This window comes from Archocentrus centrarchus, chromosome 7 (assembly GCF_007364275.1).
Source record: "Archocentrus centrarchus isolate MPI-CPG fArcCen1 chromosome 7, fArcCen1, whole genome shotgun sequence".
Lineage (NCBI taxonomy): Eukaryota > Metazoa > Chordata > Actinopteri > Cichliformes > Cichlidae > Archocentrus > Archocentrus centrarchus.
The window spans coordinates 20,346,495-20,364,188 of NC_044352.1; the positions used below are offsets into that span (position 1 = coordinate 20,346,495).

Below are 17,694 nucleotides of genomic sequence, written 5' to 3' on the forward strand. Positions count from 1 at the left end.
AAAGACAAAGAGGCATGATGATAATGCACTTGGCACTATAATGTACTTAATAATATCTACATCTTTCTCTTCATTGTTCCCCAGCTATCATTCACTGGATATTAGTATCATTTTTTTTAATACCTATAGTTCTCCCTTTGCCGTACTGCTTGACCTCTTTCCTTTACTCTGTCGCTTTATCGTCACCTCTCCCTTTTCTAGCCTTGTGACCAATTCTTCTTCCACCTCTCTTCCCATTTAATCTCACCTCCCTCCGGAGTCTCGAAGGTCAACGCCTCGGAGCGGGGTCCCTCTCCCTTTTTGTTGTATACAGCCACTTCCAGGGAATAGTGGGAGAACGGTCTCAGATCACTGATCACTTTCTTCTGCTCGTTGGGCTCCGTATCCACCACCATGCTTTCTAACTCTCTAGCCCTTCGGCCTCGGTGATGGCCCTTAGACCCTGTCCTGGTGTAGTGGATCTGATAAAAGAGGAAGTCGTAGAAATTAACCACAAAAGCAGAATTTTGAATTTATATTTGAAAAATTACAGTTTTTCTCAGTTGCTCGGGCACATTTCTTTGAACAGTTTTGAAGTTCTTAACTCTGAAGATGAATCTCCCAGAACAGCTCAACATGTTTGGATACTCATTTCTAACCCTGTCCATCCTGATTGCTCCCAGTAATTTTTTTTTGTTAGTGGCACCATCTCCAAACCACCAATCCCGTTCACTCTAGCTGCTATGCTGCTTCACAAATCACCTCTGACACTCATCTCCACTCACTCCACCCTACCATCACTCTCTTCTTCACTTCGCTTGTCCATTGCTTTGGATTTAAACTCATCCGCCTTCTTCTCCTTGCTCCATTCTAACTTTGTTGAACTCAAATTACTTAAACTTCTAGCTTACACCCACAGATTTTGACATTTAAATGGAATATTCTATATCAGATGATTTACTGTACATGCCAACATATTTTGAAGAGTAAAACTATGTGACCTAGTTTGAATGGAGCCAAGCAACTGAGGACAACTGTGACATTTAATGCATTTAATTACATTTATATTATTGACTATTGATGTAGTTACAGGTTGTGAGAGCATAAAACTGGTTCTTTAAAACATTTAAAGTAGGGCTGGGTGTTTACTAGAACATGTATCATAGAAGACCAAAATAAAAGCAAAGATCAGCAGTGTTTCTAGAGTGTGAGGTAGATTTTGAGGGACAGGAAAGGCTTCACAACCTTGAAACTACAAAGATTCCTGACATCCCTAAGCTAAGATCTATCTGCCTCCACTTTAAAACCAGTCATGTGTTATTCAGGCATATGTTACACCAAACAGCAAATGAGATACAGGGGCAGTACCTTGTATCCCAGCAGGTGTCCTCTGACCGTCTCTTTATCTATAGGTGCCCAGGTCACTTTGATTGTAGTGCTGTTTAATAGTACAACACCCACATCCATTGGGGCCTCTAAAGGAACTGAGAGACAGCAGCAGACAGGAAGGAGATGGATTAGAATACCAAGAACAAGTATTCCCAGGAAAGAAAAATGTCCTGCTGAAAAAACTGTTCAGAAACAGTTTTTTTAAACATATTACCATCTTCTCCTGAGTAGCCTATGACTGGGTCTGGCTCAGGTCCCCTCCCTATTTCATTGAAAGCCTGGACTTTAATCTCAAACGCAGAGAAGTTGCCAACATTGTCAACATGGAATGGCGGGTCCGTTACATTCTTCTCGTGCCAGTCAGGCCCACCTCCCACCGCTCGTCTCCACTGCACACAGTACTTGAAGTCAGGTCCATGGAAGTTCCGTTTGTCCATTTTCTGTAAAGATGGGAACAGCAGCCAATAAGACCCTTTCTCAAAGATTATTAGGAAATGCTTCAACTAATGGTTCAGGTTCAGGTAATAGATGTACCTCCCAGGTGATGACGAGAGTGTTTGGGTTGATGGAATCACTCCGAACATCTTCTGGGTTAGTATCTGGAGCTGTGATTAGCAAAAGAGATGGTTTTTAGGGTTGTTTGGAATTTACTGTGACAGTTAAAACACATTGCTACAAATCATTGGCTTTTACCTTCAGCAGGTGTACTGTGTATTTCAGACGGCTTGCTGGGGTTGCTCTTGCCCACATCATTGATGGCAATAACCCGAAAACGATAGGACATGTAGGGCCACAGGGTGAGATCAGCACGCTCTTTGTTTCCACTAACTCTCTTCAGCTCTTCCCAACCCCTCTCTTTCGAACCTTGCTCCTCAAACTCTACCACATACTCTGTGACAAAGTCAAAGAATGATGGCGAAATACAGGACGTTATCCCCAAGGAAGTAATGGAAACATAAATACTCAACACTAGCTATATGGGCCTGCAATTAAATAGAGCTTTTCTACTCATTTTGAGCACTCAAACTGTGTGTGTCTACTTGTGTTATTTATTGTTAGAGACATACATCTGTTTACACAGTCTCAGTCATATTATGTGTCCTGCCTCCTGCACACTCAACTAGGGTGGCACCTTTACCTAAATCAAACTGTGTATTTCTAGTAGTAAGAATGTATTTAATGTGGTAAATCTCCTGCTGTGTGGCACATGTGAAAAAAAGGCAACTGTGGACCTAATTTTCTCAAGTTCTATGGCTAATCCAATGCCCTTTCTGAAACAGTGGAAATACAACTGTGTCTGTGCATGTGTGTGCATATGTATCCATGTGTTTTGTGTTGTGTTGTGGGGGGTTTTGCAGACATTGAGAGGATGCGTCCTCCTTATGGTGACAGAGACAGGCTTAATAAATACCTTTTAAGGTCAGGTTAAGTTTAGGGTTTTTGCACGTGTGGATGCTTGAATGTGTGTGATTTTATGCATTTGTACTAAACCTGTCACTGGGCTGTTGTGGTCATCTCCAGGAGTCCAGCTGAGAGTGACTTCACGATGCTTAGGATCAGAGATCTGTAGGAGGATAGGAGGGTCTGGACGATCTGATGGGGGACATCGATTATTATTATTATTATTACCATGACTAATTATGCACTGCATGCACAATGAAGGTTTTTAAAAAATGTTGTTTTTATTTTGTTGTTTGTGATCATATATGGTCAATGGTCTTACCACATAAGGTGAGGGTGCCCCTGGCTTCTGCTACATCCAACTTAGAGATGATCTCACAAGTGTACACGCCCTCATCCTCAAGTTGCACATTAGCTATTATGAGATCTGATCCTTCCATTGTGTACCTGAGGAAATACAGTCATGGTCATCATAAATTAGAATTTATTATCATCATTCTTCCCCTTTACGTCTTCATTTCTCCCCCCCAAAAAAGGAAGTGCAATGTGTTAGAAGCTTCAGCGTACAAACAGATGGATAACCTGATCCATGATCATGATTTCATAATTTCTCAAATTATCCTCTTTATTTTCAGGTCTCTGTTATATAGAAATCCAGTCTCACTTTTCATCACTGTTGGAATCAGCCAGCTTCTGGTTGTTCTTTCTCCACTGAATGAAAGGAAAGTCGAGTCTGGGGTCAACAAGGGCAAGGCAGGTGAAGATTGCTGTGTGGCCAGGCTGCACCTTCAGAGCCTGTGGGGGTGACAGTATCACTGTCCTATCTGCAGGAGAAAGCAAGCAAGCATAGTATGCTGAGACAAGCTGCAGGAGGTACAAATAGTAAACAAAATTGCGAAGAGTTACTGTGTCTGTATGCATGTGAGTCTCACTCACTGAATATTTCCAACTCAGCACTGATTGACAAATTGGTATTTGGCACAGTGCAGGTGTAGATCCCGTCATCACTCTGCGTGACATTAGAGATCTCCAGCCACCCATTGGCAAGAGGGTTAACTCTGGGATCTGCTAGAAGGGAGGAGCTGCTGTTTTTTCTTTCCCTTTAAAACACACACACACACACACACACACACATCAAAAAACAAATACACATCAGAAACTTAGGAAAAAACCTAACTTAAATGCCACTTTTCTCATTTTACTACAAGGAACAAAGCCTGATTGGATATTTGCCACAGTGACAGAATTCACAGTAACAGCCCAGATGTAACAACATTTCGCTATTAATTTATGCATATGAAGAGCTACCACATTATAATATCGCCTTTTTACCAATAGGAAAATCTGCCAGTAAGCACAAGAATATGCAATACGGCCTCACCATATTACTTTTGGTTTAGGAGAGCCAAACGTCTCACACTCCAGTAAAGCCTTCTGGCCCTCTGTATACGCGTATGTATTCCCATCTTCGGTAAGGAGCTGGGGAGGTAACTCTGCAATGCCACACAAAGACAAATGACATACACAGAGAACAAACTCAGAATTCAGGTAAACGCATACAGCAGCATGTAACAATCAGCACTCACCAATGACATAAACATTGGTGTTCGTGAGGATGGTTCCGTGTTTGTTGGAAGCCCAGCACTGATAGATGGCAGTGTCTCTGAAGTTCACGTCCTCTAGGATCAAAGACCCGCTTGCTGTCAGGGTACGACTGGAGTCCTTATCAACTTCTGTTAAAGAGTACACACTGTCAGTAGACCTTAAGTGCCCAGAGATGTGTGTTAGCACATGCTAAGGTGTGACCTGACCTGAGATGGGGACCCCATTGATGGTCCAGCTGATAGTAGGAAAGGGAATGCCATCTGCCTGACAGTCTAGTTTGACTGTCTCACCTGGGGCATATAACTGACTGACTGGCTCCTTGACCCAATAAGGTGCAGCTGCAACAGACAGAATATATCAGTCCCATATGGTAAAAGAAAAATAATATGAGATTAAAGGTCTACTCCCCACAAATTACCAAGGGTTAAAAAAAAATGAAGCAAGTGATCATGAAACTGTTCTTTGTCCATCTTTAATATCTAAATAAAATTAAACCCTATATTTAAATTAAATCAGGAAAAGGAAAACACAATGTGATGAAACAGAGAAACTTGTTTTCATAAGTGATATTTTCAATTTGATGCCAGCATCATGTTTCAAAAAAGTTAAGACAGAGTCATAAAAAAAAAAGAGAAAGAAAAAGGAGAAAGTTGTATAATGCTCTTTGGGTATAAAAGAGAGTAAAAATGAAGGGGGTTCATTACTGTGTGTGAAACTGTGTGGGCAAACGCTGCCTTCTCTGGTCATTTAAGACAGAAAATTATGAAGCTGTCATCCTATACTTTGACCAATGAAAATGAAAATGAAATTCTTTTTTTGGAAAGCATGAATAGTGCCTCCTACAGGCTAAAGAGTAGAGGGCCCATTTGGCTTGTTGCCAATGCACCACACAACCGCCATTCAAAAGATGGTATGGGTGTATACAACTATAACTAGCACATCTGTGAAGGTACTATTAATGCTCAACAATATCAAAGTTTTTGAGTGACATATGCTGCCATCCAATCAACATTCCCCCCAGGGAAAGCATTGAGTGCCAAACCACAGAACAACAGAGTCTGGGTGTCATGCCTGCAGTCTGGACCTGGCAGGCATTGTAAACATTTGGCACATCATTAATTAGTCAAGAGTTGGAAAACATTTTTGTAATTTGTTTACACTGATTGGTCTCCTCAGGTCCAAAACACTTACAGAGTATGCTAAACTTTTTTGAAACATGACATCAAAGCCTATATATATATATATATATATATATATATATATATATATATATATATAGTTTTGACATGGAGGTACTAAGCAGAGCCATTCTCATGAAAGACACCAGGGAGTTGAGGAAAGTGTAGGATCCAGTGTTTCTGTAGTTTGAACCACATCTCTGCTTCTGTGGCATCTCTTGTGACTGATGTTATTTTTATCAGGCTCTCACAGATAACCCAAATTTATGGCAGTTCCAAAATTGAACAAACATTTTATATTAGTACTAAAAATCTGAATGTCAATTAATCATTATTTTGTCAAAGCATAAAGTATAAGCAAATTTCAAATTAAATATATCTTAACACATCCTGTGTGCACCTGGATAACTTGATTCTTAAATGTTTCAAATTACATGTCACTCCACACAGCACCTACTACTCTCCTGGAAGTAATGGAGTCTGCACACAAATATATTTTAACATCAGCTAGAAAAGAATTCTAACTATTAACCTAAGATGTGTAATGGAAAATCATAATGTGCCGTGTATTCTTTAAGCATCTCTCGAGGTATGTGTGAGCGTTAGAGAGAGAAAGCAAGAGCTGTACCTTCCACAGTCAACATGTAAGTGTGTGTGGCCTTCCCCTGGGAGTTCTCAGCTATGCACTGGTATTCGCCCCCGTCACTTTCCGAGATATTAGTGAAGCGCAGGCGGCGGTCAAACATATCTTTGCTGGTTCTACTTTCCGAGAGCTCGCCATCCTTCCTCAGCCACGACACTTCAGGGGTTGGACTGAAAAGGATGATGTGTGCGTAGGGATGCAAGAGAAGAGGAAAATTAATGAGAGGAAATGGACATAGAGTAAAGCAGGCAAGGCAGAGAAAATAATGGTGAGGAACATTAAGACAAGATGGCAGCAAGAAGCAGAGTTGGCAGGAAGCAACAAAAGACATAATGGAATAATGTGTCGAGTGGGGGGGTGGTGGATGAGAGATAGGTAAGATTGATTAAAAGGAGCGGCTTAAGTTTTCTGATTGATGCGGGTGAAAGCACACACATATGCACGCATACACACTCACAGGCCTTGGACGATGCACTCAAGCTCTAGTGTCTGTCCCCTGAGGGCATGGTACGTGCTGTGCTTTCCTGCAGGTCTCATCATTTGGGGCCTCCTGTTCCGTAGTATCGAGTTGGCTGGACACAGAGAAGGAAACACAAAGACAAAGAGAAACGCTCATACATATGCATGGGTAATTTTTAGATTGCTCTGCTGCTGACACAGCAGCCACTTTAAAGACTCTGAGGAACACAAACAGAGATGGAGGGCGTGGAATCATGTGGAGAGATTTTACCTTTCTAACAAAACATCATCATCTAGACTCTCTACACACACACACACAGAGGTCTCGTGTTAACATGTACTCATCTTTCTGACCTCTAGTTGGGTCGCACTTGCCGGCGACCACATCACAGTGTGAGCTGAATCTCATTACAATATGGGCTGAGCAGAGGACAACCCCCTGCTGGCTCAGTGGGGCCTACTGGAAATGGTCACTGCTTCGGTCAGCACAACATGCTACCACGTGGTGATGAAATGACTTTAGTTTAATTATGGGGCTTCGAGAAATATACTGCGCACACCATTTAAATAGCAGATTTATATTTAATAATGAAAGAAGTTAGATTTTAAGAGGTGTATGAATCTATAAAAGTTCATTTTCAAAGCACCTTATAATTTAATGACTTTTACAACCACGCTACACATTTTAAAAGAAATCTAAAATTGTGTTGAAAGTTCTTAGTCTCTAAAATTACAAAGACCACCACTTTTGATCTGACTCAGCAGTTGTAGGATTCATGGCGGTGAACGCGGGTACAGACTGGGATCCTCTGACTTTTCAACTACAATGAGACTCACATTTGTTGCTTTGAAAGAAATGCTTCAACCAGAGCAATGTTTTGTTTCATGTGTGGTCAAAAGATCACCAGTGTGAACTAAATTACCCACAGTTTCCCTGTTCATTAAAACCTTTAGATGTTATTGGTTTAAATTTTGAATAAAGGTGGAAGACGTCTGAGGAACCCACCTTAATTCAGGTTAGATCAGCTTAGTCTAAGTCAGCTGAGTTTAGATAATCTTGAACAAAACTCACAGGGGACGACTTTCAGAGTGATGGGCTCTTTCGCCAGAATCGTGCGAGTTGCCAGGTACTGGACGTTGCAAGTGTAGTCATCCCTGCTGTCCGAAATGTCCAAACTGGCAAAGTACAGGTTGCCGTCCTTCCCCAGCATCACCCGCTTACTAAGCTCAATATGACGCAACCCTGAAGAGAGGGAAAGAAGTAAGAAAAACGCAGAAAATATAATTGAAGCAGCTGGAAAAAAAAATGAAATAAAAGAGAATAACAAAGGGGCTTAACAACATCATGAAACAGCGTGAGGATATAGAAGGAAATATAGATACAACAGGATGAGAGAAACTGAAAAATGCAGATCCAGCCTGGATTGTAAAAAAGTATCAGAGGAAAAAAAAAGTCAGACAAAGAAAACTGCATGGATGCTGGATATACTGGAAAGTGATGAAGTTAGATGATATAGATACAGAAATAAATCACTAACTAGCTTTCTCTGAAGTGATGAATGGACAACAAAAGCATGGAGACAGGAAGCATGTAAGGGAAGCGGAGATGAAAAGGTAATGTACTCACTCAAGTCCATCCAGTGAATGATTGGCTCCATAGAGCTTTGTGGGGGGTTACACTTCAGAGTAGTACTGTTTCCCTCTTCAACCCTGATATCAACCTTTTTTTCTTTCTGCTGGGAAGGGGGAACTAAAGGGAAGCAAGACAGGGAAAAAAAAATCTTTGAAAACACAACAACACAACAGGTAACGGGCGAGCACATATAGACAATTTTACACAATCCAATGGCAAAACTGGGATTACCTTTGCAACACAATATTATATTCCAGTAAATAATATAATTTTATATGAGTTGGTGTTGAGGATATGAAGTTGGTCCTTGTGATGACGTTCACACACGTTTTGGAGTCATCGAACATAAATTGCTGTTTATTTGATTTCAGAATGTGAATATGATGTAACACATTTGCATTTCTTCTAATACCAGTTATTACTTTTTTTTTTATTGCTTTTTCAGTTTTTATATCAAAAGTAGATAAAACCTTAATATTGAGATTTCTACTTCTTTTGCTCTGCGGCCATTTTTCACAAATCCATGCTAATATATCTTTTGAGCATTCAGATTTTTTATTATATTTTTTTAAGACATAAGTCTTGCATTTACTGATAATATATTTTTATTATATGAATATATTGTTTAGAGTAAATATGTATAAAGGCTATACACTTGACTATAATCATTTATTGTCATGTTATGAGTGAAGTTGTTTGACTTTGTTTGAAAAACTGTGCAGTGCCCATAACAGTGCATAGCTTGAGTGGCTTGAGTGATGCAAAAGCAAATATAAACATTACTTTACCATACTTAAATATTTATTACTGCTATACATCCCATGCATATGATATTACTGCATAAGGATAAATTATGTTTCAGGCTTCTGGGATGGGTTTTGTGCAGCATGCTGCAGGCTGTGGTGTCTGTAACAATAAATGACATATTAATATGCATCAATGAGAAACATTTTAAAAAACAGAAATAAATTGATATTCAGTAAACTTTCAATTATTAGCATGTAATTGTTTTTAATGAAATGGCAAAAAATCAAGTGGTTCTCTTCAAAGCTGTGTATCTTTATTAATCGTGACTACTTCACAGAATTTTACATCCTGTTTCAGAAGATGATAAAGTCACAGAAACAATCTTAAAAACTATCCAAACAAAATATCGCAGCATGTAACTGAATTTTTTGCCAATAATAAACAGCTTTTGGTAGTTTGGCTGTGTTTGACTCAAGTGGATAAACAGTTTTATTTATAAATTTAAATAGAAGGAACACTGAAGATTTGACAAGAGGGATCTTCAGAGAGGATTTTACCAAACTAGCTGATGTGCTCAACTCAAAAATCAAAATAAAATGTGCTGAACCCCCTCAAAAATTATCCAAAAATATATTAATATCCTTCAGGCCATTAATCCCCCCACTCAAAATGACATTCTGTTGTTTTGACACTAACCTTTTACCTGTTTTCCAGCTTCTCAAAAGTGTGGTCAGAAAACATTCTCCTTAGCAACTACAGTGCAGAGTTTGCTACAAAGCAATCTATCAATGTGAGAGACACATTTATTAAGACAATTTCTACACACTTTTTAATCTCTCCTTCCCTGAGGATCATTCTATTTTTATAGTGTGAGCTATAAGGCCACAATTAAAGGGGTCCATGCCTCACATCCACCGGCAGGCAGAAAAAAACTGAAGTCTTGGGTAGAATCTCATCTCACACAAGACCACATATGTACTCGACCTGATAATAATGCCCTTGGGTATTTTTCAGCATGCAAACTGAGATTAAGGACTTCTGAACACAAGAGCAAAAGCCGAATTAGAAACAGCACAGAGAGACTCTCTATAGCCAGAAACTTATTTAAAGATAGGCCTATTGGGTATAACACTTGCAAACTGAGAATTCTGGGGGCTTAAATAAGGAACTGTTGTTGTCTTGTTTATTATGATTACGAAGGCATATCTATTGACTGTTGGCTGATGTGTGTACATGCATTTAATTTCAATTTAATGTGTAACAGATCATTGGTCTGCAAACTTGGAAAGACTAAGAATTATTCATTCTTTTAACTATAATTCTTCTTTACTACTATTTGACAGCTGTCTGCTGTTTTGACTGTTGTACATACACCAATCAAGCATAACATTATGACCACCTGCCTAATACTGTGTTGATCCCACTTTTGCTGCCCAAACAGCACTGACCGGTCGAGGAGTGGACACCACTAGATCCCTGAAGGTGTGCTGTGGTATCTGCACCCAGATGTTAGCAACAGATCCTTTAAGTCCTGTAAGTTGCGAGGTGGGGCCTTCATGGATTGAACTTGGTTGTCCAGCACATCCCACAGATGTTCAATTGGATTTAGACCTTGAGAATTTGGAGGCCAAGTCAACACCTAAAACTTTCTGTTGCGCTCCTCAAACTATTCCTGAACCATTTTTGCTTTGTGGCAGGGCACATTATCCTGCTGAAAGAGGCCACTGCCATCAGGGAATATCGTTTCTATAAAAGGGTGTACATGGTCTGTAACAATGTTTAGGTAGATGGTACGTATCAACGTAACATTCATGTGGATGACATGACCCAAGTTTTCCCAGCAGAACACTGCCCAAAACATCACACTGCCTCCACCAGCTTGCCTTCTTCTAATAGTAAATCCTGGTGCCAGGTGTTCCCAGGGTAAGCGACGCACATACACCCGTCCATCCATGTGATATAAATGAAAACATTCATCAGACCCGGACACCTTCTTCCATTGCTCATGTGCCCATTGTTAGCACTTTCGGCAGCAGTCAGGGGTCAGCACGGGCACCCTGAGTGGTCTGCAGCTATGCAACCCCATACACAACAGACTGCAAACCTTTATGCTCTATGTATTCTGATCCCTTTCTATCAGAACCAGCATTAACATTTCAGGCAATTTGAGCTACAGTAGCTCATCTGTTGGATCAGACCACACAGGCTAGCCTTTGCTCCCCACATGCATCAATGAGCCTTGATCCTCTCACTGGTTCACCACTGTTCTTTCGTCAGACCACTTTTGATAGATGCTGACCACTGCAGACCGGGAACACCCCACAAGAGCAATATACAATATAAATGTATAAAGATGAATAAAATATATTATGATTATACATATTTTGTCAAATTTTTCTACAAGTATTTGCTGATATACATCAGTGTCTTTCTGCTGTTATGCAACATTAAAAGTATTGAATTCTGATGATTCTACAAAATCTTCAGAGAAGATACCAGGTTGGGCTTTTTTTTTATCTTGTAAAAGACTTAATTTGTGAGTCATACATCTTTGCTTTCCCTCCTCCCCTCAACCCATTGTCGATAACCTCAGAGGAGCTACTGAAGAGTGCTTCTTCACATGACATCAACTCAAGAGCGTTTCTGGGGAAACCGTTGTCAGGGAAACTGTGGAGGGATGAGGTCGTCCAGAAGAGAGCCAGTCACTCAGGTAGATGGATATGCAGAGGTGCTCTTTACTTTTGCTCTGGGGCCCCGTGCTATCTGTGTGTGGATGCTTGTGTATATGCTGATTATCGTCTAATTATGTTGCAGGTGGCAATAGTCTGGGCTCTCAGTAGGAGCCCCATCTGCTAAGAGATGAGCTCTGTATAAAGCTTTCCACACTGTCTCCCTTCACAGCTTTTTAAATCAACCATATATAAATCAACAACAGCGCCGCTTGCTTCTAATCTGAACCTTGAAGGCATTTACAGGACAGCTAACACTGGAACTGATATTCAGGAAATTTGTGATTCCTCTGGTGTGATGCAGTTCAGTCGGTGGCATAGAGATGTTTTATTTCTTTGACGGTATTTCAAATGTTGTACTTCCCTTAAGGACAAATGATTACAGACTGGCACAAAATCTTTACGGCTCTTTCAACAAGTGGTCAGTGGTTTATAAGTGGTCACTGTGTTCTTACCATCCGTGTTGAGTATGGCCTCATTAGACACAGCTGTCCCCAGCTCATTGGATGCATAGCAAACATATTTGCCTTGGTATTTGGTCAGTGTGTCCATGGTGTTGCTAAGTGTATAGAATGCGAATGAGCCAGAGCGTTCAGAAACCTTCAACTCTGGGTCACTGCCTGGGTCAAAGTCTTCTCCGTCCTTTGTCCATCGGAAGCTGAAACAAAAAAGAAAAGAATCTGAAATATTCTTCTTTAAAATATTAAAGTCACAGTTATTTCCATGCCTTTGAGAACACCCACAAGATGTCCTTATACGTAGCTATTCATCTGAGGGGACAAACGAATAGCTGCAAAATTTACACAAGATGCCCCGGTGAGACTCGGAAGCTCGTGCTGTAATTGTGATATTCATCTTTTCCTCGGCAATCGGAGCACTTTTCCACTTCAGAGCAGCCAAGGCACTTTGAAAAGATTGCTTGAGGGCTTAATGACATTTATCCCTGGTTGAAACAAGAACTCTGACTGGGAGAAGCTGTGCTCTCCTGTAATGCTAATATGTAGATGTCAGCTGAACAAGGAGAAGGAAGGTCACTGTTCCAGATAACCAATGGCTAGTCTCCCCTGTGAATAATATAGCATTTTCATTCTTAATCAAACCATGTTCTTTATGTTTGTGTGTGTGTGTGTGTGTGTGTGTGTGTGTGTGTGTGTGTGTGTGTGTGTGTGTGTGTGCGCGCGCGCGCGCGTGTACGCGCACTGACTAACATGGGTGGAGGGTTGCCGGAGGCTTCACAGCTCATGACGAGGTCTTCAACGCTAAATACGGTGACAGACTCCGGCTGTGTGGTGATCACTGGAGGCCTCCTGACTGCATACACCAAAAGTCACAGTTAGTGGAGTCACAACACAATCACAAAGCACACATGTAAATGCAGACACACCTAATAGTCTTGCAGGCTTTGCTTTGTTAAATTCACCTGATCTGTTTTCACGATGCATGCCGCTATATCTCGAGCTTTGGTATATACATTGCATAACACACATCTCACTTTCAGTCTCTTAGCAAACAGCACAGAATAACCAGAGACACCACTAATTTCCATATTTTAACAGCTGCAGATAACTACACACAGTCAATATCTTTTAAAAAGGGTCCCCTGAGAAAGACATGAAATGTAGGCCAAGGGAAAGAGCAAGAGAGCAGGCAGAATAAATGGGTTGAGATGAGAGAAAATTGATACAGCATAATGTAAGAGGAAGAGTTCATATAAAATAGATATATAGCTCAGTGTCCCCTGTGACACTGAGACATAAAGAAGGAAAATAGTGTGTATGAAAATTAAGCAGGGATTTTTTTTAAAAAAGTCCAGCTGAACAGGTTTACCTTTCTTTATCGTCGCTGTGCACAGCATCCATAAAGCAAATGTTGCATTTACGTACTCACAGAAAAACAACTTGCTGGACAGTTGTGTGAATACCAACGTGTCAGAGCCTTTCACATATGTTTTAAACCTTGGTGCAAATTTATGTTATTCTTCAAATCAATCCAAATTAAAATCTTTTTCTCCACAAATCTTCAGGAACTATACACACTGGCTGTCTGCAGTAGAACAGAAGTCACAGCTTGATACTTGTGGGTAGAGTCTTTAATTTGACTTTAAGGGAAAGAGACAGAGCTCGAGTCAGAGATAAATTCATATTATGTAGGTAAATGGGGAAAGGAAGGCACAGGACCGAGGGGGGGCTGCGGTAGATGAGAAAAAGGCGATGAAGATGGAGAGCTAAGCAGACAGGGGAGATAGATGAACGTTCAGCAAGGAGAGAGCACATGCAGTGCAGCAGAAAAACTGAGCAAAAAGGATGTAGAGAGAGAGAGAGAGGAAAAAACAAACAAGGGGCAAGTTTGCAGAGATTTGGAATGAGACAGATAGGGAGACTGCAGCAATTTAATGAAAGAATTCCCACTGATACGGGGAAATAAGCCCATTTCCTCAGCTGATCAAATTGAAGTTTGGGCTATGGGCACTGCTCCATTATTGGCAGAAGGGGAGCTGGTGCTTAGTGCTTTAACTCCTCTTTATTTCCTTGTTTCTTTGATCTGAGAGCCCCTCTGCCTTCTAACAGACAGCAGCTCCTCAAACCTCCTTCTCCCTTCTCCTACAAGAATCTCACCTACTGGGAGCCAATGAGGCCAAACACGCACCCACATCTAGATACAGGTAGATGTTAAAAAATAAAACACACACATTCTCACATGCAATCACAAACGCAGGATAAAACACAGATACTAGTAGCATAACACTGAAAAGGCACAAAGGCACGCTGATGCCGGATTCATTTAAGTTCAGTATTTTTTTTTTTGGTGTTTGTTGGATGCAAAACAAAAACATTGTCGTAAATTAAGTGTACAGTTAGAGTGTTTGCAGTAAGCATTGCCAACATCTGCATTAAGACATCAATAAATGTAAAAGCACTTACAATCACTTATGTGGTCTGTTAGTCCACAGTGGTGGGCAGAGTCAAGGAAATGAAGGAAAATATTTTAGTTATAGATAGATAGATAGATAGATAGATAGATAGATAGATAGATAGATAGATAGATAGATAGATAGATAGATAGATAGATAGATAGAAAACTGAACAATATTTATGACACATGGACAATAAAGCAGTGTAATATCTTTTGTAATGGGGTGTAGGTTTTAACCCTTATTTCCTTGATACAGATTCTAAGGTATCTCCTTTATTGATCCTAATCACTCACCCTCACTGACTCTCATTGACAGGGCAGAGGCTTCCTAATTGAAAGGCACCAGACACCTTGACCTTTTGCATCTTTGATCTGTGCCTCCCTCCTCCTCCTGACCATCATCCTCCCTTCAGCCCTTCAACCTTCTCACCTCACTGTCACCTACCCCCTTTGGGGATTCGTATGGATAGATTTAGTGTATTCATCAGCATTTAAGAGATGTTCTGTGTTTGTATACAGGCACTTTTGAAATTTGTGTAGGTGGCTGTGACTCATTGCAAGTAGTCTTAGATAAAGAGTTAACCACAAAAGCAACAGTGGAGGAAATATTCTCTCCCTCTCTCTCTCTGTTGGAGCTTTGTGGGCAGGTCGGCAGCAGCAGAGGAGATGAAGATCAATTTCCCTGTAGGGCCACAAACTCAGCTGTATTTCTAATGCCCACATATTACATCGAGGAGGTGAGCGAGGATAAACATCACTGGATTTTTTGTTGTATAAGTCAGCTGCTGATTGAATTACTCCCCAATCAGATTCTGGTTTGCGCCATAGAAACAAGATCAATAGTGGGCCTAATCAGTGCAGTATGAGAGGATCAACTGCAAAGCAATTAGACACCACGGGCACAGAGGAGGGCTAACCAAAGAAACCCCATTTCTAAACACTGGAGTTCTGTTATGCTCTAGTATTTACAGCATAAGAGAGGTCTCCAGCGCTGAATATTGAGGTTACGGAAAGAGAAACGAATGTTCATTCAACTCATTTGTACTAATTAATCGTGATAAAAGATTATTATTAGAGCGCTTTGATGAATCAACAATGTAATTACCACAACAAATAGATCTTTGAACCACATGCGCGCGTTCAGATCCCATTATTAGTAATATTATGAATCAGTACTCACAGTTGGGGGGTATTTGTATGGCTGCTTGGCTGGGCTGGGTGGCAAGGGAGAGGAGGATGAGGACAAGGGGGAGGAGGCAGCTGGAGCACTGCCCCCTACTGCCAACCTGCTGTCGCTGCATGTGAGGCATTGCTCACTGTCCCATCAAAGTCCCACCTGCTCACACACTTACAGTAAAATGAGAGCAATCTCACTCACACACTAGTGCTGAGCAGGTGTGAGGCTATGATTCTTGTGCAAGAGGCCTTGGCTTTGCCTCATATGTCTTTGAACTCTCTTGTCCTAGCTCTCTCTTTTCCTCTCTCCTTCAGAGTACCTCTTCAAACCAGGTCCACGCCCTCCTGCTGGTCTCCACTCTGAAAGAGAAAAAAAGTGAGGGAGGTGCACAGAGGGGCCATGTGTCAGAATGGGAGAAAAATTACCGTGTGCCATGTGGTTAGATCAACAGACAGACATAGAGTTAACAAACCAATGAGTCAACAATGCCCATCCCCAAAAAAAAAAAAAAAAAAAAAATACCATCCAGCCTATCACCCAACCTGTTCCTATTAAAAAAAAGAAGAAGAAAAAAAATTGGTTTTAATTACATGACCAGTGGCCCATATGGAGAGGCCAGTCAGCCGGACAGATGGGCTGAATACCACAACAAGAAGCTGAACAGAGCCTCACAGCACCCAGATGGGCTATGGACAGACAAATGCAGAGTGATGGAGTGATACATCTGATGATACACAAGACAGACAAACAAATAGTTGATAATTAGGTTGACTGGTCAAGGCTGCATTGCATGAACTGAACAGTTTGTGGTGTACTGGGGCGATAGTATTGTGCTAAGTATGCACTAAAGATGCTATTGGTTGTGGTGAGCGAGGAAATCCACCCCTCCTATTAGTCTATCCGTTCTCCATCTGTATCCTTGGAGTCGGTCCTCGCCACAACACGCAGGCTGTCCTCCCCCGCGGCACCACGTGGCGCAGCCCGCTGACTGTTTACACTACTCAGTATCACACACAAAGAACTGTTATAGCACACCATGATTAAGACGTGCATGTGAGACAAAAGAAAGTGGTGATAATAGAGAGGGGGTCTAAGTTGGCAGCTCTGCAGCCTGATTGAAGGAGTTTTGGCTCTGCTCACCGTTGTTTGTTGGCAATGCCACAGCAGAGTGATGAGTGACTGTCACGGATCAGCTGTGTGGCAGGAAAGAAGGGGACCCCAAGGCAGACGAGGTAAATGGAAAAGACAGTCTTTAATTGGCAAAGTGCAGGACAAATCCAGGAACAAAACCAGAACTCAAAACCAGGACAAAACTGAACCACAGAGGAACACAGCAGGGGAGCGAACGACGACGACGCGACGAGGACAAAGTGAAAACACCGACAATATAAACACAGCAGGTAATGGGCAAATGGGAAACAGCTGGGAGGGAAACACAGGAAGCACAATTAAACCAAAAGCGCACAGACAAAAGACCTACCAAAATAAAACAGGAAAGAACCTAACAGAGTACACACTGGCTGAACACCTGGGAATACAGACACCGAAGGATAACCGACACCAGCACAACAGAGCACAAGGGAACAGAAACAGTGAAACCATAATAAAACAGAACTAAATCACCGGAACATAGAATACTGGGCCACCGGCCCAGGACCATGACAGTACCCCCCCCTTAAGGGCCGGCTCCCGCCGGCCCACAACAAGAACAAAGAAAAACCAAAACCGGACCAGGGCGGGAGGAGGGGGAACCGGACGGAGGGACCGAACCAAACAAAACCCAGGAGACAAAACAAAACAAACCAGTCCAGGAACTAAACAAAAAACAGGACCAAAACAAA

General features: G+C 41.3%; 1 protein-coding gene across 3 annotated transcripts in view; it reads right to left on the reverse strand.

Moving 5' to 3' along the window:
* l1cama (L1 cell adhesion molecule, paralog a) overlaps positions 1 to 17,694 on the reverse strand; it is a 47,193-nt gene that overhangs the window by 5,459 nt on the left and 24,040 nt on the right. For all 3 annotated transcript variants that reach the window (XM_030734343.1, XM_030734344.1, XM_030734342.1), the window contains exons 2-21: positions 15,857 to 16,212; positions 14,685 to 14,699; positions 12,972 to 13,074; positions 12,219 to 12,421; positions 8,282 to 8,404; positions 7,727 to 7,897; positions 6,653 to 6,767; positions 6,181 to 6,365; positions 4,581 to 4,712; positions 4,356 to 4,502; positions 4,151 to 4,262; positions 3,706 to 3,869; positions 3,434 to 3,593; positions 3,092 to 3,216; positions 2,860 to 2,961; positions 2,062 to 2,259; positions 1,903 to 1,973; positions 1,583 to 1,808; positions 1,348 to 1,463; positions 248 to 461 (exon numbers count right to left, since the gene is read on the reverse strand). In XM_030734343.1, the coding sequence (XP_030590203.1) occupies positions 248 to 461; positions 1,348 to 1,463; positions 1,583 to 1,808; positions 1,903 to 1,973; positions 2,062 to 2,259; positions 2,860 to 2,961; positions 3,092 to 3,216; positions 3,434 to 3,593; positions 3,706 to 3,869; positions 4,151 to 4,262; positions 4,356 to 4,502; positions 4,581 to 4,712; positions 6,181 to 6,365; positions 6,653 to 6,767; positions 7,727 to 7,897; positions 8,282 to 8,404; positions 12,219 to 12,421; positions 12,972 to 13,074; positions 14,685 to 14,699; positions 15,857 to 15,986 (2,812 nt within the window). In that variant the 5' untranslated portion in view covers positions 15,987 to 16,212. The remainder of the gene's footprint in view (positions 1 to 247; positions 462 to 1,347; positions 1,464 to 1,582; positions 1,809 to 1,902; positions 1,974 to 2,061; positions 2,260 to 2,859; positions 2,962 to 3,091; positions 3,217 to 3,433; positions 3,594 to 3,705; positions 3,870 to 4,150; positions 4,263 to 4,355; positions 4,503 to 4,580; positions 4,713 to 6,180; positions 6,366 to 6,652; positions 6,768 to 7,726; positions 7,898 to 8,281; positions 8,405 to 12,218; positions 12,422 to 12,971; positions 13,075 to 14,684; positions 14,700 to 15,856; positions 16,213 to 17,694) is intronic.